At 34.8% G+C, this 14,813-nt stretch overlaps 1 protein-coding gene across 1 annotated transcript; it reads right to left on the reverse strand.

The window, feature by feature from the left end:
• Positions 1-280: 280 nt before the first annotated feature.
• On the reverse strand, positions 281-10,510 carry LOC140432190 (SH3 domain-binding glutamic acid-rich protein homolog). The gene is made up of 3 exons (XM_072520014.1): positions 10,205-10,510; positions 4,914-5,117; positions 281-579 (listed from the first exon to the last, which is right to left on the reverse strand). Exons 1-3 carry the CDS (start codon positions 10,247-10,249, stop codon positions 430-432), a joined length of 399 nt encoding a protein of 132 aa, XP_072376115.1. The 5' UTR covers positions 10,250-10,510; the 3' UTR covers positions 281-429.
• Between the last annotated feature and the right edge of the window lie 4,303 nt (positions 10,511-14,813).

Genomic DNA, 14,813 nt, shown 5'->3' on the forward strand with positions numbered 1-14,813 from the left:
AATGCTAGTGTTCCAAAATAAGACCAACGAGGGCACGGACCAGCTCTGAATTTTATTGACAAACAACCGATCGTTGAACATATAATGTCTTTTTGACCTACCGTATCTCATTATCGTCGGGAGCATGTTCCAAATCGTCTATACTTACCATCGGATATTTCAATTACAATGATGTACAATGACTACAAAATAAAGAATCCTAATTATCAGGGTAGTTATGAGCTCTATCGTCAGGAAATTGCAAAACTCAACATAAAAACACGCAATAAGAATACAAATCCATTTTTTACTTTATATAGATTTATTCAAATTTTTACTTATTAATACAAAAGTCAATGCAAAGTATCACATTTAAAAATATCTTTAGGGTCGAAATAAACTTTTTGTCATATATAAAAAATCAGTACAATACTTCTTAAAGAATATTAGCTATTCTATCAGTTCTATTTCTTTGTTGGAAACTAGTATTACATCTTCAGGTGCAATAACGTCACTGCTGTCTTCAATTTTGGTTTCTTCGATTTTCAGAAATGATTTTAATTCTCCCAACTCGTTTGCTTCATCAAACATATCGTAATCCTAAAAGAAAGTAAAGAAAAAGTATTTAGATTTGGGTGTAATTAGCGTATATCTACTGTACTACTGCACAAACTATTTTTAATTAAAAAAAAAAGAGGTTAAATCTTTGTAAATGGGTATATTTAAAAAACCCTTAAAAGGGCTACATCAAATAACACGAACGTTTTCGAAACAACAGTTCCATCATCAGGTTAAAAATACAGGTAACATGCCTGAGCCACCAAAATATTAGGGTAAAAACCCTTTAAAATATATAAAGTTAACAAAGATTGTACATAATGTTATTATTATTATTTGATGTTTAATATTTAATTAACCGGAGAGTAAACCTCTTCAAACGGATTTCAGCTGGTAACTGTTAAATCTTCAGTTACCAGCTGAAGTCCGTTTGAAGAGGTTTACTCTCCGGGCGCTGGAACTCACTTAAAACATGGGTGTATGGTACCTGAAGTAAAATTTAATTAAATATTAAACATCAAATAATATTATAAACATCATGTACAATCTTTGGTAACATAATATATTTTAAAGGGTTTTTACCCTAATATTTTGGTGGCTCAGGCATGTTACCTGTATTTTTAACCTGATGATAGAACTGTTGTTCCGAAAACGTTCGTGATATTTGATGTAGCCCTTTTAAGGGTTTTTTAAATATACCCATTTACAAAGATTTAACCTCTTTTTTGTGATACGTGGTATACAGCCAGCTGCAGGAATTATTTTCCTTGTGGATTTTATTTTTTAATTAGTATTTCATATAAGTATGTACACAAAAACAAAAACAAAATTGTTTGAACACCATTGTTGTATTTTGAGACCAAAGAACAAATGGTAAATTTGCAAAGCCCATTAAGCTATACACAGAATATATACATATATATATATATATATATATATATATATATATATATATATATAGTAAAGAGTAAAGTATACCGGATCAACTGATTTAATAAGCCATTATTATTTAATATCATTCTGGATGTGGTAATAATATAAATGCGCAAAGAAAAATGGGAGAAAATTCTGGCTGTAGCGGACAATCAAAGCAATTTTCGGATCCAAAAAGTCTAATGGACAAACAACTATTAAACAATCTGGAGAAAATAAGAAGCATTCCGAAGTAATTATACAGATTTACACGACAATATAAATCGAAGTAGTCGATAAAATATTAGATTAAATATAAACCACACTCAAAAATATGAAAAATTAAAAAGCGCAGAAATAGATTGGATAAAAATAGAATTGATTAAATAACAAAATATAATGATGGTCAAAAAAACACGTAGAATGACAAATATGTTTTAAATATTTATTTATAGAAGTATACGTTATAATATTCTTAATATTTTCGTCAAAATATTAATAATGAGTGGCTCCTACTTGATTTTCAATACACTCAGTTACTCTATGGGGCATTGTTCAAATTAAGTGTAAAATCTAATAACTAGAGGTGATCTACTTCCCAAACATATAGCACCACATACCAAAATGCTTGGTTGTCTTGATATATGACGTTCAACAGCCAAGTCTATATTTCGTCTCTCACCTCGAAAACGTCTTACCCTTATGCTCCTATCGGAGCTACCCAAACAAAACCTAGATTTATCACTGAAGCAGGCAAAATTCGATTGACCATTCCATTTTTGCCGAGCTCTGCACCATTCTAAGCGTCAAGCCCTATGCTGTGATGTCGAAGATAACACCAAAAGCGCACAATAAGCTCCCAGTGCCATTCCAAGTGATCTTTGATTAACTGTTCATCTTGATACTACCCTTATGTAGCTGTAACTAAATCATCTCTTACTTGATGTGCACTGACCCGTCTATTTCTGAGAGCAATAAGTCTAGGATGGCGCAAACCACGGCCTTGCAATATTCTTGGATGTCCAGACACGCGCTATCTCAGAGTCTCATTATTGGACCACCTCCAATCCGTCAACACCGTTGACGGATTAGCTTTAACTCTTCGTGAAATTTTCCGTACGTAAACCAAAACCGGCCTCTTTCATGCCTACGCAACGACTCACGACGACCGCGATCTCTTGGCATTTTAAATTTTTTGAGTAAATCAAAAACAATTCAGAATGGCTAAAAATTACAAATAAACTCAAGTGTTTAAACACACAGAAATAAACTTATCTTTTTTGTTTTTGCGAAAAAAGAAGAGAAACCGTTAAGTTAAAAGAAATGATTGCGAGGTAAAAACTCACATATATATTTTTAGACAATGCTTATAAAGAAATACTTTTGATCCAAATAAATAATCGTATAAATAGTGTTGCATTTTTTTTTGACCATCAGTATCAGTAACAATATGGATTCCGAAATCCACAAGCCACGCCCACTGCCACAAGCCAAGTATGGTGTACAAATTGTTCGAAAGACTGTTGTATAATAGAATCAGCAAAACCATATTCCATTACTTACCAGTGGAACAGGCAGGATTTCGGCCAAACCGCAGCTGCACAGACCAGGTACTCGCCCTGACCAATTATGTGGAATCAAACTTTCAAAAGCAATTAAAAACAACCGCTGCCTTCATCGATCTATCTGCTGCTTACGACACTGTGTGGCGACAAGGGGCAATATATAAATTAATGCGAATAATCCCATGCAGAAAGACCACTGAGGTTATTAACGCCATGCTATCCAACAGATGTTTTAAAGTTATATTGGGAGACAAGACTAGTACCCAAAGAAAAACTGAATAATGGACTTCCACAAGGATCCGTGCTGGCTCCCATACTTTTCAGCCTCTACATAGCAGACATGTCAGAAACTACATCAAAAAAGTTTGGATACGCAGACGACTGGAAGCTTGCCGCAAGTCATAAAGAATTCGAGGTCACTGAACGCATTCTAACAAACGATTTAAATGCCCTAGGGAATTATTTCCGCAAATGGAGATTGCAACCCAATCCAACTAAGACAGAAGTGTCCTGCTTCCATTTGAACAACAAGATGGCCAACTATGAACCTCAAATCCATTTTGAGGATAGACTCCTTAAATATAATAAACACCCAAAATACTTAGATGTTACACTTGACAGAACTTTAAAGAGCGTCTTACTAAGACTGCTGCAAAACTCCGAACTCGTAACAACATCCTGCAAAAGCTCTGCGGCACTACATGGGGCTCCTCAGCACCCACACTTAGATCGACAGCATTAGGACTGGTATACCCCGTAGCGGAATACTGTGCACCAGTATGGATAAACAGTCCACATACTCACCGTGTTGATGTCCAACTCAACCAAGCCATGCGAACTATATCGGGCACAATCAACGCGCTATCTCAGAGTTGGTTACCAGCTTTGAGTCATATAGCTCCTCCACCGATCCGCCGGGAACATGCCCTTGTCAGAGAATTTACAAAAATCAATACTGATCCTGAGCTCCGCTTCCATGTCGGAACTTCCGCCAGAGACATAAATAGGCTCCGTTCAAGACACCCGCCTCTAAAACCAGCAAAGAGGCTAGTAGATCAAAACTTTAATGTAACTGAACGGTGGAAAGAACAATGGGAGAATAACGCTGCACCAGCTAACTGGAACATGCCATGTATTACAAGCAAACCTGAGGGCTTCAACCAACCGAGACGAATTTGGACCACACTCAATAGAATAAGAACGAACTGTGGCAGATATTCCGACTCACTTTTTAGATGGGGAAAAATACAATCACCAAATTGCGACTGCGGCGCCGAAAGGCAAACAGTAAAACACATGGTAGAGGAATGCCCGATTAGATCCTATAACGGCAACCCTTCGGATTTCCTGGCTGCTACAAAAGAGTCAATCAAATATATTTATAATCTAGATGTTTGTTTATAGAATAATATTTTTGTATTTACTGTTGTTTGTAATTTATATAATTTATATATATGTATATATATGAACCTGTGATATAGCCATACGCTAAATAAATATAAATTCCGAAAACGACACTGTAATAATATATTTGTAATATATTTGTATAATATATTTGTAATCAAACAGTTCATCAAGAAATGTAGGTTATTTAACTTTAAAACGCATATAACTTTCATTGACTTCAAAAAAGCTTTTGATACAAGTCGAATAAGAAATGCGTACCGAGCTAATTGTGTACGCTATAAAAAAGAAGATGATTACAAAGATCAATAGAGACAGTATATTCACAAGATGAAAACAAAAGATGACCCAAAAAAATAGTTAATTAAAATTCAAAATACAAGAAAGATGTAGAAATTAAAAAACATGGTTATTATACCCTTCTGAAGATGGAACAGGTAAATTTTAATGTCTGCAGTGAAGAAGAAAATTTAAAGTTTGTGTATGAGTACTTACCCCACAATAAATCCCATCATTAAATAACTGAGGAGGTAGTGGATGTTTCGGAACAGGATCATTTAGAGTTCCTCCCAGAGACGTGGCATTTAACTGCATATACGCTTTCGGTTTTTCACCATCTTCGCCTGTAATATCCACGATTTCATATTTGATAGATTTGGAATCCAAAATAGACAGCACTCTTTGCTGTCGTGACTTAACCTAAAAATGTTAAAAATAAAAACGTTTAAAAATCAAAAGTAATATTGGGAATCGATCAAATATGACGCTCGTACTTTGAATATTCTTCTTTATACTTAATTACAACATATAAATGTCTTACTATGCAGGCGATTATGTCTTTGCTCACTGTTATCTGGGGCAATACTGTAGTTGATAGAAAGAGTCCTCAGTGTTGGATTTTTTAATCTCCCTTGCTCTTTATTTTCGTCAACTGTTACCATCCACTCTTGGATGTAAGTCTCTTCCAATTGTTTCCATCTTTCTCTCTCCTGCGCTAATGATATCCACTTGTAACAAAAGTCAATATACTTCCTACATTCTCTGTTAGTTTGGTTTTTTGTTTTCTGAGAAGATTTTAGAAGATTTAAAACGTTTTCGAAGTAATTGGTAGTACACAGTAAAACATTTTTGTTCTCCATCGGTTGCCTATTAACAGTTTACCTTAGTTGTCCCATTAGTGTAGGAAGTATACAAAACGATATAAATTTGTAAAAGGAATATTAGAGAATGGGCATCGGAAAAGCTATATCTACCTTCAATCGAATGGGGACCTTCTTCAAGAGTCACAACCTCTCTCTTGATACAAAAGTAAGAATGCTGCGATGCTACGTCTTCTCTATCATTTTTTATGGTGTTAAATCGTGGACCTTGAACGAAAATATGTGCAGAAAATAGAAAGCATTTAAGATGTTCCTACATCCGAGAATGCTTAAAATTCCGTGGACTGACCGGGTCACAACGGAGGAGGTCCTCAGAAGAATGAATAAGAACCGAGAGGTACTGAAAACCATCAAATCTCGAAAGTTACAGTTCTTCGGACATATTATGCGAAATTCTCCTTCAAGCCATCCTGCAAGGAAAATTATTTGGAAAACGAGATCCAGGAAGAAGAAGAACATCTTGGTTAAAGAACCTCAGGTTCAATACAACATCTGTGCAGCTTTTCCGCGCTGCTGCAGATAAGATAAAGATTGCCATGATGATCGCCAATATTCGTAACGGATAAGCACGTCAAGAAGAAGAACCAGGTAATCAATACAAATTAATTATTATGTATTGGGCATTGGTGAATCCTCTTTGTATATGTGATAATGTTGTTCCGTTGCACAGTTGATACCTCCAGTTTCATTTACCTATTTGTTCCCATATGTTCATTAGTTATACGTCAAAAACTTGTAGTTGGGCATTAAAACATGTATGCAATGCAAATTATCCTAAAAATGACCTAAATATTTAATATTATTATCAGATTTTTGTCTGACTACGTAATGCTCAATTTTTTATAATATCAAAGCACTCTAAAGCTAAATTTGCAACACATTCCGTTACAACTGTTATTTTTTTTACCGATTTTACACTGTTTGGTATAAACTGGTCAGTCTGTGTAGCTAACTAGCTGACTGTAAATCGGGTATGCCTTTATAATATCACTTCTAAAATTCTGGAATCCTTTATCAGATTTTACAGGACTACTAAATGAGTACCATACATTTTAGGGAGTCTCCAAAAACCATTTGTCACCTACGATATATTATCTAGCAGTCATTCAAAATGTGGTTAACTCTTTTTATGGTCCGGAGTATGCAACTTATTGAAACGACCTCGCTGTACAAACTGTGCATGGCTTACTTGACTGATGTCTGTTATGCTTCTAAGCTGATTTATGTTTGTTTTCCGTAGTAGGTATTTCCCTTATTAGCGTATTTCCGTCTATTCAGCTGTTACGTTGTCCCGATGTATTCACCGATGACCTTGAATCTAGTCCAGTGTGACACTTTTATGATCCCCCAATGTATCAGGTACTTCTCGGTATTCCCATACTGGCTTAGAGACTATCTTAAAGCTCCTTTTAACTTCCATAAAAGTAAGTCATAAAATATTTCCCAAATGTATATAAGCGCCAATATAAAGAAATATGAGAAGAATAATGAGAAAACCCCAATTTGGGTTTCGAAGTTGTCTTTGAAATCGAGAAGCCCTATTCGCAACTTAGAAGATGGTTCATAGATGTAGAGAAGACAACTTTGGCGTATACTATCTTTTCCTAGTCTATGCGAAATATTTGGATATTTATAAGAACGAAAGAATGGTGTAGAAATTAGGAGTAGTCAGTCTTAAGTTACCCCGGAAGAAGTGTATTTCTCGCTCTCAGAAAATGCAGTGATCGGTTTTCTATTCGTGCGCTATCCAACCTGGTAAAAATGAACAGTTTTTTAATACAAACTCTTTTCGTTTAATCATCGTTTTGTGTATAATATTCTTGATTATTAAATGTGATAAAACAATTGATTAATCTTTATTTTCCTCTTAAGTATAACCTTATAAAAACCAAACACATACTGAATCAACGCCTTGAGGTCTGTTACTTTAAATTTTAAAATTGTTCTAAGAATTAAACGTACCTACTCCAAAATTTTCCAAAAATATCACACATTTTTCAGGCCACTCCTACAAGTCAGGCCACACGTAGTACAAGAATCTGTATGACGTGTGCGTTTGATCATATTGATGTAAGGTGTTTGACAATATTTGAATCGTCAATATTTTTATTTTATGATTAACTTATAAACATATAAATATAAAATTTTACTAAATACTACTAATACCTTTGAATAATAAATATTACTTTGTAAACAATCAGTTATATTGTTTACAAAGCAATGAAGTTAATGAAATGTACTCAGTACGCGCTATCTCAGAGTATTGTTGTATTCAGGCAATAGTGCGAGCACTGTAAGATTTTTATTTTTACGTAAGATATTCTAATACACTCCAATTCAATTCCAGGTTATAGAACAATACGAAGAATTCCAATATAATTTTATTGTGATCCTTATTCCTAAAAATAATTTATGATACTTTCTAAACATAAAACTATAACAAATGTTCAAACAATAAGCCATTTTGTACTAAACAGTATCCCAATCAATTATAAAATTCTCGTCTAATATTAGCCAGAACTAGTGGCGTTATTTTTGCACTCTTTAATAATTCGTCTTTTTAAATGCTTCAATATCTGAAAATTTTTGGTCAGAATAGATTTTTTATTTTAAATGCCCCCAGCTAAAATAATCGTTTAGAGCTAGATCTCTCGATCTCGGAGGCTACTTAATGTTACAGTTAGGTCCAATCAAACAATTATTAAAGCTGTTTTTGAGGAATTCCTTAATCTCCCAGTTATTGTGCGCAGGGCATCCATCCATTTGAAATCAAATTTCTTCTTTATCTGGAGCTATTTCTGCATATCTCGGTAAAATCTCTTCTTGTCTCTAGCAAGTCTAAAAACTTGAAAAACATAGAAAAATACTCCAATAATATTGTGTCCTAACCATTTTTTGACGATATTGGGTACGGCTTTCAGTAATATCCTCAGGCTTCTTGTCGACCAAATCTTATGGTTCATTATTTAATGTAAATATACATTCATCACCAAACAAAATATTTTTAAAAATCGTCTGCCTGTATTAGCCGTCTTTTATATCAAATTAGCTTTAATTTGGTATAAAAAGCCTACATATACGTCATGAGCAGCGTAATTTATTTAAAAAATAAATGAACAAAATAAAAATTTTGTCAAAAATAATTACCAATTTTTACAAATTTAAAATATTTGTGGCCATTTTTTAACTGGCAATCTATTATCAATGTATTCTCCTAATTTTAAATGTATGTAAAAAATGTTAGTTTAGGGATCTTAGGCTATAACAAATATTAACATTCCCGAGTAAATGAGTTTATTTATTATTTATTTATTAGTATTATCCATGAGGGAAAGAGGTTCTATCGCCAAAAAGTTACTTATTCCGGTTTTTCAATGGATGTACTGTATAATTTTACGTCTTGTAAAAGTCATTGTTACGACCTGTTTTTGATAAAATAATTCCTGTGCGGAGTATTTCAATGAACAAAATGATTCAGTGGTCACAATTCGCCACAGAAGACGCCAAGAACCTCAGAAACAAAAAACGCAGAACTGATAACAAAAGTTTAATATTTTATTTACGAGAGAAAAAAGAGAGAGAAAAACGAGTTTTTGTGGTTTAATAGATGTCACGAAATTTATATAAAATTATTAATCATCGAAGTATTAAAAAGATATTATTAATTATCTTAAGTAGGTAGCTTCAGAAAAAAGAATAAATTTTAAAAAATAAATCCAAGTAGGTATATAAAAATACCCTTACAGGATGAATTTCCGAATCTTTGAGACGAAGTGTCAGACGAGCAACATCCAGATAGCAAATTTGACCAATACGTTGTTCCTATTGTGACATACGGAGTAGAAACTCTCACTCTCACAAAAACAACAGCACTAAAAATACGAGTGGCACAAAGGCGCATGGAAAGATCGATTCTCGGCGTGACAAAAAAAGACAAAATAAGGAACCAAGACCTAAGGAAAAGAACAGGTATCACTGATGTCGTCGAACGTATAGCCGAGCTGAAATGGAATTGGGCAGGTCAGATAGCGAGAGTAAAAGATGGACCAGAAATCTAATTGACTGACGCCCAAGAGAAGACAAACGCAGCAGAGGACGACCACCAACATGCTAGATGAACAAAACATTAAACGAATATCCAAGAAATGGCAACAAGACGAACAGAACCATAAAGAGTTTCGAAAAATGGGAGAAACCTATGTCCAGCAATGGACAAAAGAGGTTGCATGATGATGATGATGTCAGAAAAGACAAATAAGAAACGAAATAAAAATGGATGTTAACAGACAAAGAAGTAAAGGGTGGAAAAAGGACAGTAAATGCCGTTTGAATATGTGAAGAGGATGACAGAAGATAAAGAGACGATATCGAAGACGCAACGTAAAGGACTTGCAAGAGGATTTAAGTTATGACAGGAAAATATGGAGTACAAAAATTACAGGGTACTAGTATATATATATATATATATATATATATATATATATATATATATATATATATAGTACGGTAAAATCGATACTTTCCACTTCAATGATCGATGCAATTAACCGTGAACGACTCAGTTCAAGGTAAACAAAGTGAGAACGTGACCTCGTTTACATTTATGATGGAACATACAATACGTACCTCGGTATTACAAGAAACTCCAGTAATATACACTTGCACAACCATTTTAATAAAAACACAACACACTAACAGATTACTCGAACAACAAATTTTTGTTTTTTAGGAATTACAAATTCATTGTGGTTATCTTTATTTGTGTTTAAGCCTAGTTATCAACCGGTAATCTAAAGTATTCATGAGATAAGTGTACAACTAACTGTTTTGTAAGTGACGACTACGACAACTAGTTTTATGGCATAATTATTATGCCGATTTTGTGAGTGGGACGACAATTTCGTCAACCTCTAGACCACTGAGATACCACGAAGTACCGGACAGTATAAAAAAGTTTGTAATTACGTTATACAGTATGTAGAAAAAATATCTTGGCCGCTAGGAGAAGGCAGCGCAATTTGGACCCTATTACGCGGGGTTAATATTACACCACAGAATACAGAAATTAGTTTTAATGATATTAAAAAAAATAATTTTAAATAAAAACTTTATGTGTAATTTGGACTTTCGCATTGTTAATTGGTTTTGTTTGTCGTGTAGTTTGGTTTTAATCAATATGAGAAAAAACGCTAGACAGTTATCGCAGTAATAATAGTTAACATCAGCTATATTCGCACAATCGCATGTACCCATCCCTTACATGTTTCGCACCTAATCCAAGCTTCCTCGTAGCCATAAAAAAGGCAACAAGTTTCTTTGCCAGTGTCACATTTGTAGTTTGTCTTTTGTTTAAATTTGCCTCTGCTGCTCTTCTTTTCCTTTTCGTTTCGTTTTTGTCGTGTTGGTTTCGACATATGGATGTCAAACCTTGACCCTAACCAAGGCAAACATGAATAAACTAGCCACAACAGAAAGAACAATGGAAAGAGCAATGTTAGGTATACGACTGTCAGATAAAAAGAGGAACGACTGGGTAAGATCCAAAACAAAAGTCGAGGACATAGCAACAAAAATTGCCAAACTTAAATGGAGCTTCGCGGGCCACACTGCTAGACAAAAAGACCAACGTTGGAATACTACAATACAACATTGGAGACCTTACGAAAGTAAACGACCAAGAGGAAGACCACAGATGAGATAGGTTGATGACATTAAAAGAATAGCCGGAACAAATTGGAAATATGTTGCTCAGGATAGAGACCGATGGAAAAAGTTGGGAGAGGCCTGTGTCCAAACATGGACGACAGAAGGATAAGAAGAAGAAGAAGATGTTTTGTTCTTCTTCTTGTTGTAGTGTCTATCCATTTCTGATGTTGGAGACCATCATGGCAATCTGTATTTTGCAAATTGCTGCTCTGAAAAGATTTGTGGTTATTCTGTTTAACCACGTACGTAGATTTTTCAGCCAGGAAATCCTTCGCTTTCCTGATCCTTGTCTTCCTTGTAGAATTAATTGCAGCAACCCATATCTCTCGCTGTTCCTCATGATGTGACCGAGGTATTCGATTTTGGCTGTTTATATTACGGTTAACAACTCTTTTCCTTTTTGCATTCTTAATAAAACGTCGTGATTAGTAACGTGGTCGGTATAGGATATCTTCAGGATTCGACGATAAAGCCACATTTCGAAATCCTCAATTTTCTTGCAGGTAGCGTCTGTGAGAGTCCACGACTCAACTACGTACAACAGAACTACTGTTCACTACAACAAAACTGCTTTCAATTCAATTCAATTCAATTTTGAAATTCGGTTGTTCATGACAGTACTAGTTCCATAAAACTTTTATTCATTTAGACGAGAAATTAGATTAAGAGTTGTAAAATACCCATCAAAATGTAAAAAGCTTTTCAGATGCAAATATGAGCACATTCTTAAAATAACTGCTGGTCCGAGTTTATACTTTAGATGTGACAGAGGAGTCAATCGTCCTCGATATATTTCCAGTGGATGAAACAACAACGAATTTTTTCAAGCTTGTGGACCTTGGTTTTCCCTTTATACATCGACGTAAAACCCAACGGCCAGTAAAGGGAATCATTAGCTTCTCAATACTGTAGTTATAACTGATCTTTCAACTTTAAGACATGCATTTCTCACACATTCGATAATGGGTTAAACTTTCCATAATTCATTTTTAGTGTGATCACCTGGTGGCTTCTCTGTATTAACAAAGTAAAGAGATATACACACCTAATTTTTATGGTGGTATGTAGCTCTTCGTACAATTTTGTGTTTTAAGTTTGATGAGTCCGGTTTTGCCGATGTCTTTAAACTACTTTTATGAGCTTCCAGTATCCCAGTCTTAAGTTAGTCTGTCGTATCATATTTATAATTTTGTGTACAGCTCAATTTGTTTTTGTACCAAAAATTATGCCCATTAGATTTTGTTTTAATCTGTCACTTCTTGCCACACACCAACTTTCCCCAGAACGATAAGTTATGCTCTTCAGTCCAGTGTGTTGCCATATGTCCAGCAGTATCAGTCTTATATTTTACTCAGTAAAGAGTACACTGAACAGTTGATTACGGGTTTTATGCCATTCCGGGTGTATTCACCTGACTACTTCCTTTTAGAGCAAGGGAATACTTACCTGAAGGTCCTTTGAGATAACTTTGTGAAGCCTTGACATTTCTGCAATCTGCTTTTCGCAATGACCTTACACCTTATGTTCGGTAGTAATAAACTTTATGGTGGTATGTAGCCATGTAACTCATTGGAACAAGTTTGTGTTTTAAATTTTTTGCCCGGTTTTGTCGGGGTCATAAAGCTACTCTTATGAGCCTCCAGTATCCCAGTCTTAAGCTAGTCTGTGGTATCATATTTATAATTTTGTGTACTGCTCATTTCGTTTATGTACCAAAAATTATTCCCATTTGATTTTGTTCATACTACCACTTGTTGCCACACACCAGCTTTCCCCAGAACGATAAGTTATGGTCTCCATTCCAATGAGCTGCCATGTGTCCAGTAGTATCAGTTTTATTTCTGACTTAGTAAAGTGCATCCTGAACAGTTGATTACTGGTTCTATGCCATTCATCTGACTACTTACTTTTGGAGAGAGGGAACACTTACCTGAAATTCCTTCGAGATAACTTTATGGAGCCTTGATATTTCTGCAATCTGCTATTCGCAATGACCTTCTTCACAACCCCAGTTATTTGATCTATAAGGTTATTTTTCCACCAGGGTACTTTTCTGTTGGAATTTTTCACTATCTAAAGATACTTGACTTCCAACGCTGACGTGACAACCCTGAAAATGTTCGGCAATTATCTCTAGATCCAGTATGTCTCTTCGTCCTTTTTACCTTACTTAACCAATATTCCAGGTCTGCTTAATAGGCTTTCCTGTCTGTTTTGGGAGACTTACGACACGTTTAGTTCCTAGACTCATTACCTGTTATTTCAAAACATGTGTCGATGGTCTGATCAAGACAACTCATCTGAAGCATCCTATTTTTTAGCAGTTTTAGTCGCGTGAGTCGTGGTCATTGGTATATCAATTAACTCCTTTAGTTGTGAACTTACGAAAGTTGGCTTATGTCTTATGTATATTATGTCAAAAACTGTAGTAATGACTCACCCCTTTCATTTGTATTTGTGCTACCCTGGGTTAGATAGTGCGTATTCGCATCACAGCCGATGATCAGCTGCAATCTCTCTAGCTGTTGTCTACCTTGCTGATTATATGGAAGGTATGCTGTTCCCGGAATTATTGCGTTCATGCTCCCTCCTTCTGTGATCTTTATCTTTACCATCATTAAATCCATGGGACAGAAATTCATCAACAGCAGTATTTTAATGTAGTTTGACTATTATCAAGTATTCGGCTCTTCTTATCAGCTCATCTATATGTAAACTCTTCACTAATGCCAGATACACCTCCTATTGGGACATTGTATCAGAGGTGCATTGAACCTTCTCATAGCAAAAGTAAGTTCTGCTGAAGCTGCTTTATTCTCCTACATACCTGATTAGAGCCACCAAGGCCTCTCGTGGCCTTGAAGCAAACCTTTCCAAATCTGTAATAGGTCTTAAAATCAGCAGTCCTCAAGCTTTCATCTCGTAACATCTCGTCGATCGAGAATACTAGAATTTGTCTATCCTCAATTTTACAATAACCAATCTTCCGTATAGATTGTCTCTAAATAGGTTCTGATATTGTTTCCTCAATCTCTTTCTGGAGGACTACCGTTAAGTCTGCTACCTCCCACATAAACAGTTCATTTTTTGGTATACTCGTAAGCTGAGTTCATCCACAAAGTCCATGCGCTAAATGTTTTATTGAACCATAGACCTTGATTCTGGCTTCTGATAGAAGCCTCAACAGTCAGCTACAGGAAATTCATTTTCCTTGTGGATTTCATAGTTCAACATACTTGTTTAGTCAGTAACTGTTTACTTTATTATTCTCATTTTGTTTTGACTAATGAGTTTCTGCCTAAATTAATTAAATTCTGTATAATCCACAAATCAAATAGGCATAGTCTTGGCTCTTGTCAATCTCTATTTCCCGCTGATTTATTTTCCAATCATTTAGAAATTTCCAGTTTTTCTATTTTAGCGCGAAGAAACGTTTTACAGGAAAAATAATGAAAAGAAAATGATAGTTTATTTGAAATAGATCATAAAAGATATAATAAATATTTACAAAAACTCTGAGATAGCGCGT

Source organism: Diabrotica undecimpunctata, unplaced genomic scaffold (assembly GCF_040954645.1).
Source record: "Diabrotica undecimpunctata isolate CICGRU unplaced genomic scaffold, icDiaUnde3 ctg00003168.1, whole genome shotgun sequence".
Classification (NCBI taxonomy): Eukaryota; Metazoa; Arthropoda; class Insecta; order Coleoptera; family Chrysomelidae; genus Diabrotica; species Diabrotica undecimpunctata.

Coding starts and splice junctions, on each gene's coding strand:
- LOC140432190 (XM_072520014.1), bottom strand. CDS start 10,249: ATGGTTGTGCAAGTGTATATTACTGGAGTTTCTTGTAATACCGAG. Junction 5,118..10,204: donor GAGTTTCTTGTAATACCGAG/GTACGTATTGTA, acceptor TAACATTTTTAG/GTTAAGTCACGACAGCAAAG. Junction 580..4,913: donor ATGATGGGATTTATTGTGGG/GTAAGTACTCAT, acceptor ACTTTCTTTTAG/GATTACGATATGTTTGATGA.